General features: G+C 33.8%; 1 protein-coding gene across 1 annotated transcript; it reads right to left on the bottom strand.

The window, feature by feature from the left end:
• Positions 1 to 17,353: 17,353 nt before the first annotated feature.
• Positions 17,354 to 20,856, bottom strand: LOC126706126 (alcohol dehydrogenase 1-like). The gene is made up of 10 exons (XM_050405428.1): positions 20,689 to 20,856; positions 19,798 to 19,934; positions 19,632 to 19,678; positions 19,163 to 19,488; positions 19,000 to 19,082; positions 18,785 to 18,860; positions 18,611 to 18,672; positions 18,425 to 18,520; positions 18,171 to 18,332; positions 17,354 to 17,659 (listed from the first exon to the last, which is right to left on the bottom strand). Exons 1-10 carry the CDS (start codon positions 20,726 to 20,728, stop codon positions 17,543 to 17,545), a joined length of 1,146 nt encoding a protein of 381 aa, XP_050261385.1. The 5' UTR covers positions 20,729 to 20,856; the 3' UTR covers positions 17,354 to 17,542.
• Positions 20,857 to 23,191: the final 2,335 nt, after the last annotated feature.

Below are 23,191 nucleotides of genomic sequence, written 5' to 3'. Positions count from 1 at the left end.
CCTTACATAAAACAAATTAAAAAAAAAAAAAAAAAAAAACATAAAACTGATGTCACGGGAAATTCAGCCACATAGTAGTAATATATAAATCTCTTAAAACCTAAACCTAAACATAAGGACTAAATATATAAACAAACTAACCTTACAAAAGCTGAACTTTATAAGCTAAAATCTATACCGTGCATTGTAGATCTTGAATGCTTTAGGGCTTCCTACGTCTGGAGAGAGAGAGTTTGCAGAAATCGTGGCTTTATATTTCTTAACTTGAGAGAGGGGTAAGGTTGCTAGGGTTTTGTAGATCTTGAATGCTTTAGGGCTTCCTACGTCTGGAGAAAGAGAGAGTTTGCAGAAACCGACATAAAACAAATTAAAAAAAAAAAAAAAACATAAAACTGATGTCACGGGAAATTCAGCCACATAGTAGTAATATATAAATCTCTTAAAAGCTAAACCTAAACATAAGGACTAAATATATAAACAAACTAACCTTACAAAAGCTGAACTTTATAAGCTAAAATCTATACCGTGCATTGTAGATCTTGAATGCTTTAGGGCTTCCTATGTCTGGAGAGAGAGAGTTTGCAGAAACTGTGGCTTTATATTTCTTAACTTGAGAGAGGGGTAAGGTTGCTAGGGTTTTGTAGATCTTGAATGCTTTAGGGCTTCCTACGTCTGGAGAAAGAGAGAGTTTGCAGAAACCGTGGCTTTATATTTCTTAATTTGAGAGAGGGGTAAGGTTGCTAGGGTTTTTAGGAGTTATAATTTTTATTTATTTTTTATTTTTTATGCTGACGTGGAAAATTGTGGTGCCAGCTTATTTATTTTTTATTTTTTATGCTGACGTGGAAAATTATGGTGCCAGCAAAGGCTTCGGTTTTATATATATATATATATATATATATATACTAGTCCTAAAATAATGTTATTTATTTATTTTTAAGAATGTTAAAAAATACATGAGTAATTATAGAAGTTCAAATCCCTATAAAAAGCTCAAATCGCTTAAAATAGTACACCAAAATGAGAAATTTGATTGCTTTGTTCTACCCACGTACAAAGTTAAAAACAACCTCTAACTTTGTATAACTTATTTGTACCTTTAGTTAATAATCTTGAACTACTGTGCAGGGAGGACTTCCTCTTGCATGCTTTTGTGAGAAGAGACCTTTGTTTCTTGAAAACCAAAAAAGAAAGAAAATTTTGAAATAAAGAAAACATGAAAAACATATTGGAAGCAAAAGTTACTACTCACAATACCACTTGAGAATACACTTTGATCGTATATATAATTATTTAAGACATACATTTAGAGAAAGATTATGAATCAACCTCATGCAACTCATCTAAAAGTAAAGAAAATTAATCATACAAGAATACATATCTGACATCAAGATTAGACTCAACTTCTACTTAAAATTGAAACTTAAAACAAATCCTAGTCTCAAAACTTTTGGAATCTCATAACGTAAGATCAAAAACCAATTAAAGAAACAAATGGATTGTAGAGAACCAAATTTAAGGTAAATAAACTATCCTACAGTTGTATTATGACTATTTGATAATCCTTTCTGATTTTTAATGAGGCTCCTAATTCTCTATTTTATCAAATATGGGAATGATAGATAAGTTGAACAAAAAATAAATTTTAGGTCATATGTTTGCTTAAGTTTCAAATTAATTTTTCAATCTCTCTATTAATTCACTTGTAGAAAGTTTTGTAGACGAACTTCGTAAACAAAACTGACAGAACATCATACAAAAATATAAAGGCAAGGCAAACAATGGTTTCTATGACTTTAATTAAATAAAACTGTATCTTACCAAAGTTCAATCTGTTTCTTGAAAGAAAAAAAAAAATACTCTTTTTAATAAGCAAACTTAAGTTGTCATTAAGACTCTTGCTACAACAATTTCTTTATATTTTTTTTTCATATAAATAAAAAATATGCCACCTCCTTATCTTATGCCACTTTGTTGATTACTAAAAATATTTGTTTTCTACGTTAAAGCATAAGAACCTATGCCATAACCATGTAAACAGAACCTATAAAAATAAATATGTTTAGATCCCACGAGGAAAAGATAAAATTATACCTTCCAGATGCAAGCCTTGTCTTAAGAAATCTTTAAAATTAACTTTTCTTGAAGCTTCAAGCAAAGCTGAAACAGCAACGTAGAAAACATAAATAACCATAACTTCCATGTGTCAAAAAATTTGTTCAAGCATTACAACACAACAATTGATTTAACAAAAAGGATTAAAGTTAATTACCTCAATTGTTTCGAAATGTAGCACAAGAGTGCCCTAATTGGAAAAGCCATTCCTAAACTGTCATAGGCATAAAACCATACATATTAATTCAATTGACATCTGTAAGGTACAATGTACGTCTTCTTAGATGAATTAATTAGTATCAATATGAGGAGCATATAGGTTCTGATCAATAAAATCTATAAACATTTCCCCAAACCCTTCTTTTTTCTTAAAGGGAACAAATATGACAAAGAAATTGGACCCAAATAAAACAGGACACATAATTTTTTAAAATCAATTAAATTTCTTAATCAATTTTGATGCTGCATTACATGTCACTAAAACTATCAAAGTTCATATTTTAATGCATTACTTAATGGGAGATTAGGAGAAAGAGAAACAATACCTGCAGTTGTGTTAAGACGTATATCATTAATTGAAGCCATCCTCATTTGCTTTGCTCCAGAATTCATAGTCTTAATAATTGGGAATTGACATGCAAAAGCAAAATCTCCTTTAAATCTAGCATTTCTTCAACTCAAATATTTGAAGGGGAGATAATACATGCCTCTGACTTCTGAAAAAGGAGATCGTTAAAAACTTAAAATAGGTAGAGATTTATAGGAAATTCACCCGAGAAGGGTTAGGGAGAAAAATTCAAAAGGTAAAAAAATAAAAAATAATAAAAAAGAAGGAAAATATGAAACGCAATAAACAACATAAATTCAAAGAACAAAGAAAGAACATAAGTTTAGAGAAAAGCGAGCGTACCTCGAAGAACAATAACAAACCCACCACATTGGCAAACAAAGAAGATCAATGGTTGAAGTTGTGACTACTGATTAATCTTATGATTCTTGCAAATGGGCAGTTGGATTTTATAGGTCGTTTGGGATAGAGACTGGAGTGAGAGAGAAAGGTCGCAATTGAAGAGCAAAGTTTTATGCGTGCAGCCGTGGGTTCGTAGGATTTTCAGTTTGGGGGGCTTTTCAAAAATGCTTGTATGGAGAAATTCTCCTCAAAGAGTGTACATACAGATTACAAAGTAATAAAAAAGAAGTGGTTTTTTTTTTTTTGAAAGAAATATATAAGCGTTCAAATTTCATAACTACCCCTGTTAGCAGGATGGTGCAATATGTTGCTAATCAGCAACATATATTGAGAGGGGTGCCCAGGGTGAAGAATCAGAAGTTTTTGATTTTTTTTTAAGAGATATAAACTGAAACTTATTAGGAAAGGTGTAAAATTTATAACAACCCTCTGGAACAGTGCAATTGAACACAACGGTAGCAAAAAATAGTACTGAAACGTTACTCTTATTTCACTAAATGAAAAGGCACAATATTTTGGTGTTTTTAAATGTAAATGTGGTAGTAATTTGTGTAACCACGTGGCGCAATGAGGTGTGGTCAACAAAAAGTCAAACATTTTGACTATTAGTTATTATATAGATATAGATTAGTTTTTGGCTAGCTAAACATCAGATTACCCAAGTTCTAGCCATGATTTTAACTCATGATTGACCACAATATTGAAGTTTATTTCTGTTTATGGTAGTCCAAAACTTATGGTCCAATTGAAAGCAAAAGAAAATATCCCAATTTAGGGGAGGACTGGTATGATATAGATGACAGAAGTAAACGAAACAATAATTCAATATTAAATAAAATATCCCAACACAGTAAATGCAGGCAAGGCAAGAACTTAGCAAATAAAATCAAATAAAATAACACTACAGCAACATTACATTAATAAACACAATATCATTTCTAAAATTATCAAATTTATCAAGAAGAATGTCATCAAACTTTCAAAATTTCTTAAAACTTTTCAATAATATGGATCCAATTAAACACTAAATCATCAACTTTAACAAACCCTAACATCAACAATTTAATTTAACAAAGATCCAGTTAACAAACCCTAACATCATCATTGTAGTACAATGGGTTTAGCCCTTTCCCAGCATAATGCATAGTTCAAGATAGAAATTTGAAATTTGCCTGATATCAACAATTCAACCCATGAACAAAAAAAAGCGCAAAAAAAGATTAGCATTTAAGAAACGGATTACCTAGCGTGGGTTTTAGTAAGGGTGACTCTGTGGAACAGGAATTTGGTGGAGGACTAGGATTTGACACAATGAGAGTGAGGAATTGAGAGTGTCTCTGTGTCTCTGAGGAATTGAGAGTGAGGAATTGACAGGATGAGAGTGGAGGTGCGTGAGAGTGGAGACCGAGTGAGAGTGGAAAGGGTGCGTGAGAGTGGAGATTGAGTGAGAGTGGAGAGGGTGAGTAAGAGTGGAGGTGTGTGAGAGTGGTTTGGTGTCTGTGACTTATGAATTTCAAATAAACCCTTTATGAAATTGAGTCTCTAAGGATCGCTTTCCAGGTGGCTTCCACATGGATAAACCACGTCATTCTCAGAACACAAAAATTGACGCTCAAAGGGTCGAGATATAACTCGAGTCTCTAATACTCGAGTTCCAGGTGGATGCCACATGGAAAAATGCCAAATCAGAACATAGAAACCGAGTCTTTAAGACTCAATTTTCAAGCCCTAAATCGAGTCTTTTAAACTCAAGATGTTAGTTAAAAATATAGTTTTGAAATGTTGCCTACTAACTATATAGATTGCCAATTGGAGTTAATTGCCAATTTTGCTTGTTTTTATTTCTATTTTTTTTCCATTTTTTTATTTAGTTAAAATTGATAAATTAATTTTTTATATTTAAAAGATGACGTGGCATTTTTAAAATGCTAAATAAAAAATTTTATTATTATTTTAATGTTGATGTCAGCATTTAGTGTGTCAGTGTTGCACTCCGTTTGCCACGTAGACTATTTTTGTTAGTGAGATAATTATAGGGATCAAAATGAGATTGCTTTTTGATTTTAGGGACAAAATGCGGTAAAATTAAAAATTAGGAACCAAAGTGGGAATGAAGTGAAAATGTAGGGAAGAAAATAGTATTTTGGCCCAAAAAAAAAATAAGGAAAAAAAATGAATTGGACATGGGTATTTTTATCCAATAAGCAACCTCATTTTCTCCCTTCAGTTTTCTCTCCATTTTAAGGAAAAAACTTTTTGCTGGGCCTGGGGAGAAAACACCTAGGCCCTACTATTTATTTACCTTCCTCCCCACACAACCAAACACACTAAAAAAAAATTTTCTTCCCAGTTTCTCTCCAAAGTTTCTCGTCCACTCTATTTCACCTCCAAACAAACACACCCTAAATGTTCATCTTGGGCAGTTTTAATTTTTCATATAATTTTACCTTTACATATTCATCTATTTTAATTATATTTTTTCTATAAAAGAAATTTTAATTTAAATATTTATAAGTAAACAATAAAATAATGATTCGTGAATAATCAAAAAAAAAAAAAAAATTATCTATACATATTTATCTTGTGCGGTTGTAACTTTACATATAATTTTGTATTTATTAACTCATCTACATTAATTTAGATGTTTATAACTAAATAATGAAATCTATAAACAAGGTAATTAAAACAATCATATTTCTACACTTCAAAAAGTCACCATTTCTTTTTTCAAAAAACGACATTTTACATTTCCTTGGAATTGTTTTTTTTTATACCACTAACCTAACCATTTCTTACATTAAAAAAAAAAAAAAAAAATTAAGGCGACTAAGACCAAACTAGAGAAATACCTTTCATATTTCTTTGAAAATTCATTAGGTAAAAAAAAAAAAAAAAAACCTTTAACATGCCACTAACGTGACTACATCTATAACTATTTAAGTCATCCATGATATCTATTTCTTACTGATAACCATAAAAATTACAATTAGCGAAGGAACATACAAAGTAATAAATAATAAATGAAGGAAGAAAAAAAAGAAATGAAATCGAACGCCAATTAGTAACCGTTATTTGGAAAATAAAAAAGTGGTCAAGGGGAGTAAGAAATAAAATATAGATGACTATACAAAGGACATTGAAAACTTTATAGTGCAATAAAATCAACCATTACATTCACTTAATTAAATCAATAATCAACAATAAAATATAATAATATAATTTTAAACTTAAAACTAATCAAACTCTAACTAAGGAAATTATATTTCCTATCATAACTAAAAATGAGATGTTCTTCAGTAATTTAGAAATTATATTAGAAATAAAGTTGGAAAATTTTATAACTAACCTTTTATATATATATATATATATATATATATATATATATATATATATATATAATCTTCATATACCATGACTTGAAAAAATCTAATGAACAACTCTACCTCTTATTTAATGTCTGTGTTATGCAAATCATCAATCAGTAAATATATTATAATGGTAAGAAACGTTATAGACAAGATTATGAAAAATATGATAAAACTTTTTTTTTAAACTCTTTATAAAGTTTAGGGACTAAAATAGTATTTTACCTAAAAAATTATCACGCGCACGGGCATTGAATGCTACAAAAATCACTCATGTTAAAGCGACCATCTATCTCAAGATATAAACTACAAGAAACTTTCCTATTCAAAGCAAAATAAGTACCGCACATTCCTTTTGAAGGATATTTGAAACTCTAGATGCCAATTACCAAATGTTGAAACTCTGGTGACCTCTACTCTTGGTGAAATAGCAGGTTGAGAGGGACCAAAGAAACCAAAGCTGTAAAGATATAATCATAAAACTAAGAGAAGTGTTATTTTCATAACATTTTCACAACAAATCATATGTGGTAAGTTATTATTGGTCCTAATTTAAATACACAACTTAAATTACTTTTTTGCCCACCATTAATAACGAATAACAACCTATCACTTAAGATTTATTGTGAAAGTATTCTAAAAATGTTATGGACATAGCATTTTTCTAAAAGTAATTATACAACAAAAATAGTATTGTTGAGGACAAATTCAAGTCTAAAGAGGCAATATTGTAATAAATTTATTATCTATTCATATAGTCAAGTGCCTTATATATCAATTGGTTAACATCTTATCATGTTTTTAATGGAGATTTCCAGAGTTCAAATCCCTCCACCTCAACTATCAAAAAAAAAAAAAAAAAACACCTATCTATTCATATGATGATTGCAACGCCATTCACCAAAAGCACAATCAAATAGCATATTACTAGCAGGTTTTAACTTTTGAAGAGAAGGAACCATGTCAATAAGCATAGATGATAGTTTTAACTCCAAGGTTGAATTAAGTTAGAAGTACTATAACGCAAAGGACACACAGTCTAGCAGAAGGCAACCCTAAGCTTAGCCATCTGTGTTCAACATGTAAATTTGCGTATAAGAAATGCACACTTAAAACAGAGAAAAAAAAAACAAAAGAAAAAAAAATATATATTTATATATATATATATATATATATATATATATATATCAATAAGATTCACTACATTTTAAGCCTTCAACTATCAATCATCAAATGTAATTTAGTTAACTTCACTGATTCACATTGAGAAATTTCTCAAACTCAAGGATGGAAACAATTAAAACCTTTTTCACCATCAAAACTATTTAGTTTCCAAAATAAATCAAATCAATATATATATATATATATATATATATATAACCAAATACCTCATGCAGGAAAGCATGAGGTTCTGTCATATGACACACTATATGAAAAGAATTAAAATATTCTTAAGTCATATTAAAGATAAGAATAAATTTAAAAATAGAGACTCTTTTTGCTATGTCTGCAGCACACGTGGAAGAGGGAACAAGTGATGCAACTGAAGTTGGACTCTAGAAGTGGCCAAAGATAAAGCAGAGCAGCTGAAGATAAATGCCTCAAGTGTCGTATTTGAATTAATTGATAGTTTCGTATTTGAATTAGGATGTTGTCATTAGTTGTTGTTATCAATAAACTTCCTGGAGATAGGACTCATCCTATTATCTTGGATAGACTTAGCTATTAGGTTGGTTGTTATCTTTTTAATTGTGGTTATCCTTTTATTTGAGTTAGTCCTGGTTGATGTATTTAAACTAAGAGTTATGGAATAAGAGGCAAGCTGATAATATTTACAGAATTCCTTTCTTTTCTATTTGTTCTTGGAGGGTTGTCGCCTCGAATACGACTAGTTATTTCTATTCATTCAATCGGGTCACAGCATTTGGTATCAGAGCTAGATGACTTCCAACCCACCACCATCCACACGATCAACTACCAATGATGATCAATTGTCTGCTCTAGAAGTCAGTAGCCATTCACTTCGAAGGCAAGTCGATGGCCATAAGGAAGAGTTGACAGCAATACGTGAAGGTATAGATGCCCTCTCCAATGCTGTAGCAAAGATGGGACGACAACTCGAAGCAAGGGGGGATCGGAGTAATGAAACCAGCCAGAATGACAATCATGGGGATGGCTCCATCAATCGAAATTGTGGAAAAGGAAATGGAGGACCTACGGGAGGCATACAAACTTGAATCTCTTGGTTAGACTTTCCTCACTTCAACAGGGAAGACCCAACCGAGTGGATTTACAAGGCTGAACAATTTTTTCATTATCAGAGGACAGCAAGGGAGGAGAGAGTGGTGCTAGCTTCATTCCACTTACAAGATGATGCCCTGCAATGGTATCAATGGTATGAGAAGACGCAGCCTAATGTGTAGTGGGAGGAATTTACGCAAGCTTTATGTGTCCGTTTTGGGCCTTCCTACTACGAAGATTTTGATGAAGCACTTGCCAAAGTGCGACAAACAAGAACTGTACTTGAATATCAAACGTTGTTTGAACGATTAGCTGCAAGGGTACAAGATTGGCCTTAACGGGCTTTGGTTGGAAGTTACATCGACGGCCTTAAGGAGGAAATTTGTTCAGAAGTCAATCTTTTCCGACTGACCACCCTTCTCCACGCCACCAATTTAGCCCGTTTGCAGGAAGACAAGTTACAAAGGCTTAAACGTGTGTCATTCCCTTCCAAATCTGCACCACTACCGACAACCCAGCCAGCTCTTTTACCGAGTCCCCCATCTAGATGGAGCAAGGCAGGGACATCATCGTCCTCTAGTTCACGAACTTAAAGCAGCCCTTCATTCAAAAAGCTTTCTTGGACAAAGATGCAAGCACGAAGGGATAAGGGATTATGTTACAACTGTGATGAAAAGTTTGGACCGGGACATAGGTGCAAGACACAACAAATGTTTATTTTGGAGACAGTAGCAGATGCAGAGGAATTCGCTGAAGTGGAGGAAGCAAGTAACGGGGAAGAAGAATCAGCTACTACTTTGGAGATCTCGCTTCATGCTCTGTCTGGTATAGCCACTCCCCAAACTATGCAAGTGACAGGTTTAATAAAAGGGAGGCGCTTGCACATTCTCATTGATAGCGGAAGCACTCACAACTTTGTTGGACGGAAGTTTGCCAAACGAATGGAATGTTGCAAGGCACCGGCAGAAACTTTTCAAGTGATGGTAGCCAATGGAGAAAGGCTACAATGTGAAGAAGTCTATCAAGCAGTACCTGTGGAAATTCAAGGCTTCCAATTTTCAACCAACATGTACCCGTTGGATTTGCAAGGATCAAATCTTGTCTTGGGAATGCAATGGTTACAAGGCCTTGGAAAAGTTTTGCATGATTAGAGTAATCTCACTATGTAGTTTTGGAGTAAAGACAAGAAGTATGTTTTACAAGGGGAGAAAACAGGTAAAGTGACACATGGCTCTATTCAATCTATCCAAAAGCTTCTAGCCAATGGGGTGGAGAGCTATGTCCTGACTATCAACAAATCCACTAAAAACACTGAGGTTGAATCGGCCCAAGTGCAAACAAGGGAACTAACGGAGTTGCTGCAAAAGTACCAGCCCATATTTCATATTCCCAACACATTGCCTCCCTCACGAGCTCATGACCATAGAATTATTTTGGAGCATAATAGTGGGCCTGCCAATGTTCGGCCATACCGTTATCCCCACATTCAAAAGAATGAGATTGAAAGGGCCATCAAGGAGATGCTTTCCACTGGAATAATACAGCCCAGTTCTAGCCCATTTTCTTCTCCGGTTCTACTAGTAAAGAAGAAGGATGGTTCCTGGCGTTTTTGTGTCGACTATAGAGCTTTGAATCGTGTGACTATGAAAGATCGATACCCAATTCCTACCATAGATGAGTTGCTAGATGAATTGCATGGCGCATCATATTTCACCAAATTGGATCTCAAATCCGGATATCATCATATTCGAGTACAACCAGAGGATGTTCATAAGACTGCATTTCGCACTCATGATGATCACTACGAATTTTTGGTCATGCCATTTGGGCTCACCAATGCCCCTACCACGTTCCAATCATTGATGAACGACATATTTCGAACCTTACTACGGAGGCATGTGTCAGTATTCTATGATGACATCTTAGTTTATAGTAGAACTTGGATAGAACATTTATCTCATCTTGAGAAAGTTTTTTCAATCTTGTTGAGCAACCAATTGTATGTCAATCAATCTAAGTGCCTAATCGGAAAAGGAGAAGTGGAGTATCTAGGCCATATCATTAGTGAAGCAAGGGTCTCAGCAGATCCTAAGAAAATTTGTAGTATGGAAGCTTGGCCTGTTCCGACCAACGCCACTGCTCTTTGCGGATTCCTTGGGTTAGCCGGTTATTACCGGAAATTTATTCAAGGATACGGTGCCATTGTAGCCCCTCTTACCAAGCTCTTGAAGAAAAATGGTTTCTAATGGTCGAAACAAGCAGAAGAATCTTGTCATAATCTCAAGCGAGCCATGACACAAGCACCGGTACTCTCATTGCCAGATTTCTCTAAACAATTTGTTGTGGAAGTAGATGCGTCAGGGAATGGTTTAGGCGCTGTCCTCATGCAAGAAGCCAAACCTCTGGCTTACTACAGCAAGGCCATCACGGGTAGGGCCTTGGGCCGATCTACGTATGAAAAGGAACTCATGGCAATTGTTCATTTAGTTCATCAATGGCGTAACTATTTGTTGGGGCGCCGCTTTCGTATTCGAACTAATCATAGCAGCCTGAAATATCTCTTGGAGCAGCGAATTACAACCATGGACCAGCAGAGATGGATTGTAAAACTTATGGGGTATGATTATGAGATCGAATATCGACTGGGGCGAGAAAATAAGGCAATAGATGCTCTCTCCAGGTTATATGGGGAGCTAAGTGCGGTCACCTATCAACAACCAGCGTGGTTAGAGGAGATCCGCAATGAAGCACGCCACGACCCCAAATTATCAAGCATTAAGGAAGCTTTAAAAAATGGATCTCACAATACCCACGGGTTGGTGGAAAGAGATGGGTTATTATGGAACAAAGACCGTTTGGTTTTACCACCTAACTCTCCTCACAAAGAAGCAGTGATACATGAGTTCCATAACACACCTATGGGAGGACACTCTGGTATGTTCAGAACTTACAAGAGAATTGCCTCTAGTTTTTATTGGGTCGGCATGAAAAAAGATATTCAGGATTATATTCGGCATTGACACTTGTCAACGGAATAAGAGTGACACACTAACCCCTGCTGGGTTGTTGCAGCCATTGCCAATACCTAACCGTGTTTGGGAAGATGTTTCGATGGACTTCCGATGTCCAATGGGTTCTCTATTATTCTTGTGGTGGTGGACAGGTTGTCTAAATATGGGTACTTCATCGCCTTGAAGCATCCTTACTTGGCAAAAACAATAGCTGAAGTCTTTGTGAAGGAGGTAGTGCGCCTTCATGGCATGCCATGATTAATCGTGTCAGATAGAGACCCGGTCTTTACAAGTCAATTTTGGTCGGAGTATTTTCGGTTACAGGGATCTAAATTGAGCATGAGTTCTGCATACCATCCCCAAACCAATGGGCAAACAGAGGTACTTAACCGCTACCTTGAAACTTATCTGCATTGTTTTGCAGGTTCTAAGCAGAAACAGTGGCTAAAATGGCTTCCATGGGCTGAGTATTGGTACAATACCTCCTATCACACTACCACTCGCATAACTCCATTTGAAGTAGTTTATGGTCGAGCACCTACCACAGTACACAATTATGAACACGGGGCCATTGCAGTAGTGTAGGTTGAACAATCCTTGAAGGAGCGAGATGAGATGTTGAAGCTTCTGAAGGAAAACTTGGTGACAGCACAAAATCGGATGAAGATTAGTAAGGATCGACACCGATGTGAGCTGGAGTTTGAACCAGGTGATTTTGTCTATCTCAAATTGCAACCATTTCGGCAGCTCACTATTCGTACCAGAGGCAACATGAAGCCTTCATCTCGTTTCTATAGGCCTTATTTGGTGTTGGAGCGTCTTAGGAAGGTAGCTTATCGACTGGAATTGCCACAGCAGTCGAAGATACATCCTGTTTTTCATGTATCACAGCTGAAGAAGAAATTGGGCAGTCTTGATCACGTTGCGCCAGAGTTACCTCCAGTTAAGGAAGATGGTATGGTGCTGCTTGAACCTAAAAGAATTGTGAATTTTCGTTGGACTAAGTTAGGCAAGAAGGTTTTTGCAAGAAGCACTGGTACAATGGACTGGTCTTGCAGAAGAGGATGCCACCTGGGAACCTTTCGAGGATTTGCAACGTCAATTCTCTTATCTGAATCTTGAGGACAAGATTCATCTTCTAGGGGAAGGGAATGCTATGTCTGCAGCATACGTGGAAGAGGGAACAAGTGATGCAACTGAAGTTGGACTCTAGAAGTGGCCGAAGAAAAAGCAGAGCAGCTGAAGATAAATGCCTCAAGTGTCGTATTTGAATTTATTGATAGTTTCGTATTTGAATTAGGATGTTGTCATTAGTTGTTGTTATCAATAAACTTCCTGGAGATAGGACTCATCCTATTATCTTGGATAGACTTAGCTATTAGGTTGGCTGTTATCTTTTTAATTGTGGTTATCCTTTTATTTGAGTTAGTCGTGGTTGATGTATTTAAACTAAGAGTTATGGAATAAAAGGAAAGCTGATAATATTTACAGAATTCCTTTCTTTTCTATTTGTTCTTGGAGGGTTGTCGCCTAGAATACAACTAGTTATTTCTATTCATTCAATCGGGTCACAGCACTTTATTTCCTTTGGTTCAATGTTTCAAAACTACTTTTTGTTACATTTTTTATTCAATGTTTAAAGACTACTATTTGTTTCATTTGGTTCAATGTTTCAAGACTTTTCTTTTCTCTCACACACAAAAAACTCTTTGCATTTCCAATTACCATTTCCACTTTTACTCTTTTATATACACATGCCTATAACCCTTCATGCTATCCCATCTTAAATACACTCAAACAAAAAACGATATCATTTACTTTCAACCTTTCAATAACACCTATGTAACTCCGACATTGTGGTACCATTTAATTCTAACCCGTATGAGTAGGCTGTGACAAAGGAAGGGAGCTTGCATTTTTTATTCAGTGATGATAGCTTACGATTTGATGTTGAAGTCAGACATTTTGGGTGTCTGGGATTTTGGTTTGGGAAAGTCATAAATGTATTTTATTTTGGAATTAAAGAAAAAGAAACATTCTAATTGATTATTTATAAAGTTTGCTATTAAAAAAAAAAAATGTATTAGAACTCATAATTTGTAGGTTTCTTTGTAGGTTTTTTTTTTACTGCTATTTTATGCAATATGAGCCATAGTGATAAAAATAAAAATTGATGATGATTTCAAATTATTCTCAGTTTTTTTAAAGGGTACGGAAGCCCAAATAAAAACTATTAAATTTTGATAAATGGATGTGTTTTTAGCCAATTTTTCTTTCTTTAATCATTTTTTTTTTTTTTTATGTTAATACATACAAATAATTTCTTTAATTTCATTGAGACAATGAGTTGGGTGTTTGCGATTGGGGTCTCCATATTTGGTTGTGAGAATAGAGTGGTTGAAAAAGTGTTTGGGAGGTTGTGTAAATTTGTGCAATTTTAGAATATAAAAGTATTTTATGCTCTAAATTATTATTTATAGATTTCAAAATTATTTAATTGGTTTAAACAATAAATCTACTTTTAACGGTAAATATTATAGTATGTTATAGTCTTATAGTGTTATATAATTTTTTAAAATAAAATATGAATTAAGAAAATATAATTTTAAAGTATTCAAAAATATTGTGGCCAAACATAAATATTATACAACAAAATAAGTATTATATGATGGTCTTAATATACATAAAAATGATTTCAAGTGAAATTGTAAAATAAGTAGTTTATTCCTAACAATATGAAGAAAGGAGTGAGGAAGCTACTTTAGCTCTTGAATTAACAACAATAAGCCTATAAAAACAAGAGCAAATTACACTTTTTCACACTAAACTATTATCTTGATTACACTTAACCCATTGAACTATTAGAAATTGAGTTTTATCAATGATTTCTTTGTTTTCTTTGGTCTCTTTCTGTTTAGAATGACAAAGATTGACAGATACTTCAAATTGAATTGATTTCATAAATTTGATACTTTAATTGACAAAATTAAAAACTCATATTTAATTTCTCCAAAGAATTTTGTTTCCTTCTCAAGGAACGTGTTACATGACAGAACCATAGGCTACCATAACTGAATGAATGTAAATAAAAGTGTGTGGATCATTATGAAAATCCTACTTTCTTCCATAAATAAAGGTACAGTTTTCATCCTGTGGTCCAAAATTGGATACTAATAAATATACATTTGGATTTGGGAAACCATGTTCTATACTACAGTAATTTTGAGAGGGTCACCATAAAAATTTCAAGAATTAACCTATTGACAAAGGCCAAATACCAAATTTTGTCATTTCTTTTGAAGCACAATCTAGTTGTGTCATTAGGTACATAGACAGAGGAAGGTCTATAAGAGATTGGAGGTTGGAAAGCTGAGACTTAAGGATTGGTATGAGAAAGTTTTTGGGAATCTGTTGCAGTAAGTTGAGAATGCTGGAGGAAAAGTAGAGGTTGTTCAAAACAAGGTGCTGAGTTTCAATTTTATCTGGCATGACAGCAAATGCTGCTAAGAGTGAAGTTTCCACTTTTGGGTGGATCAACAAACAAAATAACAGATTCAAGATCTTTTAAAGTTCAATCATTTAAATAACTGGTACCTAGCTGCCTTATAAATATTATAAGCCTTTGATTGAGAAAATCACAACTCGTATAAACTCATGAACTACCAAGAATCTCTCTATTGTTGGGAGACTCCGACTTATTCAATCTATTCTATTCAGGGTTCAAGGGTACAAGCCTGGGATTTTTATTCTCCCTAAAAAAGTTATTAGGAGCTTGGACAGTAAGTTTAACAGTTTCATAGGAAGGGAAAGAAGGGGGCTTGAGGTTAAAAAACTTGAGGATTGATATAAAGTTGTCATAATGAAGCATATTTGAAATCTTTTTTTCCTGACCGGATAAATTTGGGTGGCTTGGGTTAAAAGCTTTTGGGTTGTTAAAACTTAAAGCTCCAGAGAAAATTAATCTTGGGGTTGGAGGAAGATTTCAAAGCAAAGGGAAGATTAGGGACTACATTTTCTTTGATTGCTCCATAACTAGAAGGATTTGGCATCAAGTCAGAGTTTAGAGTTTGATGGAGGACTCTAGTTATGACTGGGGTTAGGTGCTTCAATGGAGTAACATCACTTGAAGAATAAAAGATTTTAAAGTGCTCTGTCAGCAGGCTTGTGTTATCTGCTGCAGTGTACCACATCTGGTTACGGAGAAACACTATATATTTTTAGGTAAATTATAAAATTGGTGCCTAATCTCAATTTGGTCCTTAATCTTTTTGTTGTGTCGGTTTGGTTTCTAATCTTTTGATTTTGTGTTAAAATGGTCTCTGTTGTTAAGTGATAGATTGAAAATGTTATATGTCTAACTGGTAAAAATAAAATATTATTTTCATTTACATAAATGGTCATGTGTACTGCCACGTCAACAATAAAATGAAATTAAAAAAAAAAAAAAAAAAAATCATCAATGCCCTCTGTGCTCACAGTAACCCATCACCCACACTTCCAAAATCCATGAGATTAAACGCCACAAGTCTCAGCTTGTCATATCCTTTCCTTGATTAACACAATGACCAAACACGAAAAACCCATCAAAGATATTCCTTTGCCAAACGAAAACCGAAGCGCACACAATGAACCACAATAAAATGCGTTGAAAACAATGCTACCAATATCCCTTAGTAATGCAACAGGTGTGAATATTTCTTTGATTTTGATTGTATGATCATGGCTACTGCTCAGTGCCCAGTATAATGGTGGGCTCAGTTTAGTTTTGAGGGAAACAATGAGAACGGGAGAGTCAGAGACAATACAATTATACATCTAGAGGAATAGCTCTTCGTTGGTCTAACATTTTCTCTTTTTATTTTTTTCTTTGTATAATCATTCCAATTTTTTAAGATCTTTGTTTTTACTTGTTTCCTTTCGGGTTTTAATCTTGTTTACATTGTTTGCTAATTTGGGCTTTTTAGTTTTACAGTATTGATTTTTTTTTAAGAATCTATAACAGTATTGATCTCAAGTGGGTATTTGATTTCGGGGTGCATTTGTATTTGTCTTCTTGGCTTCATTTCTTCTTAAAATAATCTTACAAAAAACTTGTGCTTTACTCCATTTTGTAACATTAAATTTAGAGTTAGGTTCCGCATGACAGCGAAGAATTCTATAATCAACAGGGTGATTTGCGTAATTGGAGTGTTGTAGTCTAGCTGCCGTTCGGCTTAGTTTTTTCTTTTGGCTTGTTAGTAACCTTGGCTGCTTTGTGTAGTGTCTGTACCAGGCTTTCTTTTATTGTGCAGTTCTTTTGGACTGCTGGAGCTGTAGAATTTCTGTACTTTTTTGCTTATAACAAAATCTCTCACATTTATCTAAAACAGAGAATTTGAGGTTGCATGAAACATTGATGAGAATACTGAATGAGAGAGGGTGATAAGAATTGTTTTGCTTTAGTGGAGAATTGTTTTGGTGAGTAGCAACCATAAGCACTGCGCTGCTTAGGGGATATATATAATCTTCAGCCCGCCAAGAATCTTAAAATCAATCATTTCATATATTTTGTAACTATAAATTAACCTATGTCTGCACTCTGCACTAAATGTATCATTTTATTAGATGAATAATAAGTGTATCATTTGGTAACTCGAAGAGACAAGAAAACATGCTAAAATACTCACCGAGTATTTTGATTTAAATGATCTGGAAAATAGAAATTTCAATTCTTTTACAGCAAACTAAAGCGAGACACAAGACTTCGCTCCAAACTATCCTACCAGAAGCTAATTTCATTTGTGAGTAAAAGTTCATTTTCTTCAATTACACTCAGAAATAATCATCATTTCAATCCTGCTCTATGCATCCATGCGGATAATGCATCTAAGGCCTTCACCTCTAAGCATGTACTCAAAGGCCTTGTTGATTTCCGAGAAAGAGACTTCATGGGTGATGAACTTCTCTAGCTCAAGCTCCTGCCACAATATAGAACAATTAGGCTGACAAAACTAACCAAAAAAACAAAGAAAAGAGGGTGAAGCGGAATAAATTACTTGGATTTCTAAATAGCAAATACAAGCCATGTAAAGGTAATTCTTGATAAATAATGAAAGAGAAGACCTTGAAAGCAAGAACAATCAGACAAGAAGGAAGAATTAAAGGGAAAAAAATATATGGTCTTATTCCCTTTTGGAGTTTAAGCATAATTTCTCAGGACTTTTTGGATTTATATTTTTATCATTTGTTTATTCCTCAACTCTTGTCAGATCTTGAGGAAGGATTAAAGCATTCAAATGAGTACTTAATTAAGTTATACCATGGAGGCCACTAAAGTCTTCTAGTGGCCATTAGATCATTTTCTTGATTAAAATTGCTGTCAGTCACGTGTACAGAAACTAGCATTCTAAGTAAAAGAAGTAATCCTATATGCGGATTGCAAAGTGATCTAATCTATACATTCTATTTTCAATAAGAAATACAGCTTACCTTATTCATGTACTTTTCAACCACCGAAGGCAAGTCAGACCGTGGTTTGTAGTTGCCAAAGAAGGTACCCTTGATAGTCCTCTCATTCAAGATATTCATTGGGTGGGTTTTAAATGCATCATCTTTGTTTGGGACACCAACGAGTACAGCAACACCCCATCCCTGCAAAGAAACATACCATATGACAGATTTTAGAACAATGGATTCGAGATAAAATTTATCCATTACATGAGCAGGAGCTTGTGGGAAATTACATCATGAACACATTCAAATGCAGAAATCATGGCATTGATACTTCCAGTGCACTCGATACTTCGATCAACTCCACCATTGGTCATTTCAGCAAGCACCTAAAGAAGTCAAAGAAAGTTAGAAAAGCTGTGAAAGATGTTTGCTCCTTCACCATGGAAAAAATTTATAGCATTCTAAAGTAAACCAACCTCATGAACAGGCTTGTCATGGTCTTTTGGGTTCACAAACTCGGTGACACCAAATTTCTTGGCTGTTGACAAGAACAAGGAAAATGAACATAAAAGACTAATAAATGAAAATCCAGCAACTCAAGCATTCCATACTATATCATCAGATTTTGATAGCACCAAGTATCACAATACCTTCATCAAATCTCTTTGCATTTAGATCAACACCGATAATCCTTGAAGCACCCGCAATTCTAGCCCCTTCAGCAGCCTAATCACATAAAACCATAAAATCATGTGTGTGTGTATATATATATCTTTACTAGAAACAGTAATAATGCTGCAGTAGTAATTCCAAAAAAGAGATATATCAAATAAGCCATCTGCATTAGAAGATAGGAGAGACTCACAGCTAGTCCAACAGCCCCGAGTCCAAAAACAGCCACTGTCGATCCTTTTTTGGGTTTTGCAACATTCAAGGTAGCACCAAGGCCTACAGAACTCAATTCTCAACAATAAGATAAATGAACAAATAACTATCATGCAAATAAATTCAAACGGTTTTTAACGGACCTGTTGAGATTCCACAGCTGAGAACACACACTTTGTCCAGAGGAGCAGCAGGATTAATTTTGGCAACACTACCAACATGTAGCACAGTGTATTCACTAAATGTAGAAGTCCCAACAAAATGGTAAATGGGTTGTCCATTAATAGAAAATCTTGACTTGCCGTCATTGAGCATCACGCCTCGGTCAGTGTTTATCCTCAGGAGGTCACACATGTTGCTCTCCTCTGACTTGCAATGCCGACACTCCTTGCACTCCCCAGTGAAGACAGGAAGAGCATGGTCACCAGGTTTGAGGTCTGTCACACCCTCACCAACGCTCTCAACAATCCTAAAATACCATAATGACCAGAAAGACAACTATATATTTAGATAAATGTATTCAATTGTATATGAAAGGAAATGAAACACAATTAAAACTATTTGATTGTAACTAGTATGTTCTAAATCTTTCATTTCTTGAAATGTCCATACCCGCCAGCTTCATGACCAAATATGCGAGGAAACAATGGGGTCTGTCCCTGCATTTTCAAAAATCAATCGGTTTAAGAATATCTAGCACAGAAAAAAAGTATTCACCAGAATAATGCATTTCTATACACGCATAAATCATAAATATATATGATTAAAATGTGATTACCTTGGCTTCCCAGAAGTAAACATCTGTGTGGCAGAGGGAGGTGAAGAGGATCTTGAGACGAACCTCCATGGCCTGTGGTGGTGCCACTTCCACTTCTTCTATCACTAGTGGCTTTCCAGCTTCCCATGCCACAGCAGCTGCAATGCACATTCATCAAATAATTAATTGGCAAAGAAAAAAACAACATAAACATAAATAGGATGCAGCTTTAACACTGCTAAAACATAAAACTGCCTGCTTGGGGAAAGCTAAAAAGTATGACTACTGTTAAGAACAAAGAAGGAATGCCCTCAAATTTATACTAAAACATTGGACAAACCTGGCTTGTTTGGACTTCATACTGAAATTGCAATGTAAATCCTAAACTTAGAGAAACTTTATTTACAAACTACAAATGTACCATCCTAAACAAGACGTAAATAGAAAATGGATGTTCACATTCAGTCAATTCCGGTACCTGCTTCAAACTTCTTAAGTAGCCCTGTTCCTAAAGGCAACTGTTTTTCCTTGTTATTATCTTGTGTCAAACACACAGGAGTTCAATTTGTATGCGACAATCAAAAGCAAAACATGTTGCTGTATTGATTATTATTTTTGGTACACAAATAGTATTATCCTATTTCAAACAATTCTAGTTTTTGGGAATGACAAAAGATCATGGCGCATCCTAAAACTAGAAACAGCTCAAGATTTAGCAATTAAACAGAGCCCTTAAAACAAAGAAAAAGTGACAACCCAACAAGGGACAAAGAGTTGAGATCATCATAACAAATGGTATATTAAAACAACAAAGAAATGGAAAGAAACCCATTGAACAATCACATGACTGAAACAAGGAAACAACAACAAGATCAACAACAAAGAATGTCAGAAAAAATGAAAAGGAAGTACCTTTGCAACGTATGACTTGACCAGCAGTGGTTGAAGACATGTTTTTTTACTTTTCTTCACTCTTTCTTGACTTTGATTTTTTTTATCACAGATTGCTTTGAATTCGTTGTGGAGAGATGGGTATGCTCTATGAGGGTATATATAGCGTTTAGAACACAGAGGGTTCCCATATTTGCCTTCCAGTAAGGTTCCAAATCTGGGATTCAAAACCATGATGTGGTACCGCTGGTTTTCAAAAGCCAGCAACCAACAGCTCCTTTCTTTGTTTACTTTTCTTTATAAACTTGTTTATTACTTTCTAGCATCCGGTTTTTCTTGATTCCCAGCATCTGCCGCATCTGGTTTTCTAAAACACATGGCAAAACGGGTCAGAGAATTTTCTGACGCGATACGATCCAACTCAATCCGAAAAATAACTGACTTGAATCCAATTTTTTTGATCCGAAGTAAAAACAGGTTGACCAATGACCCGACCCGACCCGATTCGAACCATTTTTTAAAACGTTTGTAAAAAAAAAAAAAAACAATATTAGTTTAATTGTTTGTTGTGAGTTTTAAGGAAATAATTGAGACATTTATATAACTATATGCAAATTAATTGAAAGATGAATGATTGAGCATTCTGTAATAAGTAAAGATTTTTAGATATCAAATAGCAAAGTACATACCAACATAATCTGGTGACAGTATAGTTAAAATCATAGATTTAAAATTGTAAACATGTATGAAAAACAGTCACAAATGTGTAAATAGTAAAGCCAAAGTTTCAAATTAACATAAATTATGAATGCTTAGACCTATTTTTTAACAATTTATGTCCAAAATAAGCGGCTTTTCAAAATAAATTATGATATTTCCTAAAATTTGTGTTGCTTAACAATAATATGGTATTCATAAAAGAGACCATGTATAAATAAGTAAACAATCAAACTTTAATATATATCTCAAATTGAAATAAAGTGCCAACCACAATTAACAATAGATTATAAAATTAATTTTCAAGATTGTAAATTTCGTATATGTTTTTATTCTTTGTCAAATGAATTATCCAATAAGTCATTTCTAATTTTGTTTTATATTTTTAGATGTTGATATTGTGTAGAAATAAAACTTGTGTATTTTTTTTACTTATCTTTGTGTTATTTTGTTTTAGATAGCAATGTTAGGATTTGTATAATTTTAAAATTATTGAATAAGTATTAATAAGTGTAATTCATTCTTAATATAAGTGGTGAATTCAAAGTAATGCATTTTACATCAAGTAATCTGTTGCATGACTTTCTAAATGACAAATACATGTTGTTTTCTTAAAAAAAAAAATTAAAAATTTAAAAAAATAAAATAAAATAAAATTCATGTGAGAAATACAGGTCAACCTGACCCGACCTACAACCCGATTGACCCGAACCCCTTTTTAACTCGCTTAAAATGACCTGATTGACCTGCAACCCGTTTGACTTACAACCCGACCCACCCGTTTTGTCATGTCTAGTTTTCACTACAACATGCACTGATTGGTACTTCTCTTGAGTCAAAGAGTCTAGACAAATAAATAGTACTAAAGAATTATGTATAAACCAGAGATAGATGCAGGATTTTAAGCTAGTGGGTGGCAGAGTATAAAAGAAAAAAAAATTCAAATAAGTCCATATAGTATTAAAAAATTATAAATTGTTTCTAAATAAATTAAAATACAATTATTTACCAATAAAAACAAAAACAATTTTTTTTTTTAAATACTAGGCTGGCTAGGATTTTTTTTTTGGTTGTTGTTGAAGTTAGAGCATTCATAGTGGTATTGCTAAAAATTCACCTTAAAAAGCTACTTTATTTATTTTACTACCTTATTTTACAATAGAATCAATATCAAATGTTCTATTTTTTTTTTTTATCACTTCATTTAAAATAATATAAACAACTCATTAAAATAATAAAAGAAGAGAGAGAATTTGAGTTTTTTAATTGAAGGAAGAGATATAATCTTAATAAAATATTGTATTTTATTTTTAACAACTTACTATAGTCAATTGGTATTTATACAAAATTACTATAGTTGCAAAAAAATTAGCTTTAGCTTGTCCAATAATACATGAATTTTTGGTTCTTTGTGGTAAAATAGCTGTTTTTTTGCTAAAATACAATCACCATTGTGAATGCTTTTATAGTTTTTGTTAAGTTTTTGGGTTGGATAATTGTTATTTGAGTAAGACTAGCTAGACTTATTGAGAAGAAAATGGGCCTAAAGTTTTGTAAGAGGGTTCAACTACGAAATAAAATATATAGTAACTATAAAAATTTGGACCCACGAGGGCCGGGCCCCACCTAATTTCGTCCTTGGTATAAACCCCATTGTTTAAAAGTGTTACAGATTAAATAATATCATTTTAAAGTAGGTCTATCTATCATCTTATCTACGTGGATTATTCAGCCCAAAAATAAATAAAGAAAATTTGCAAGTCTATATGGATTACAAACTATTTTGAAAGTTTAGGATTAAATCAAA

The sequence above is a fragment of the Quercus robur genome, chromosome 11, assembly GCF_932294415.1.
Source record: "Quercus robur chromosome 11, dhQueRobu3.1, whole genome shotgun sequence".
Taxonomy (NCBI): Eukaryota; Viridiplantae; Streptophyta; class Magnoliopsida; order Fagales; family Fagaceae; genus Quercus; species Quercus robur.
This window is presented reverse-complemented; position numbering and strand designations above follow the sequence as displayed.

What these genes read in the sequence shown, in the direction of transcription:
- LOC126706126 (XM_050405428.1), bottom strand. Translation starts at nt 20,728, where the DNA reads ATGTCTTCAACCACTGCTGGTCAAGTCATACGTTGCAAAG. An exon ending in TCGGGGCTGTTGGACTAGCT is followed by an intron (nt 18,861 to 18,999) that starts GTGAGTCTCTCC and finishes TTATGTGATTAG; the next exon opens with GCTGCTGAAGGGGCTAGAAT. An exon ending in TGCAAAGAGATTTGATGAAG is followed by an intron (nt 18,673 to 18,784) that starts GTATTGTGATAC and finishes TCTTGTCAACAG; the next exon opens with CCAAGAAATTTGGTGTCACC.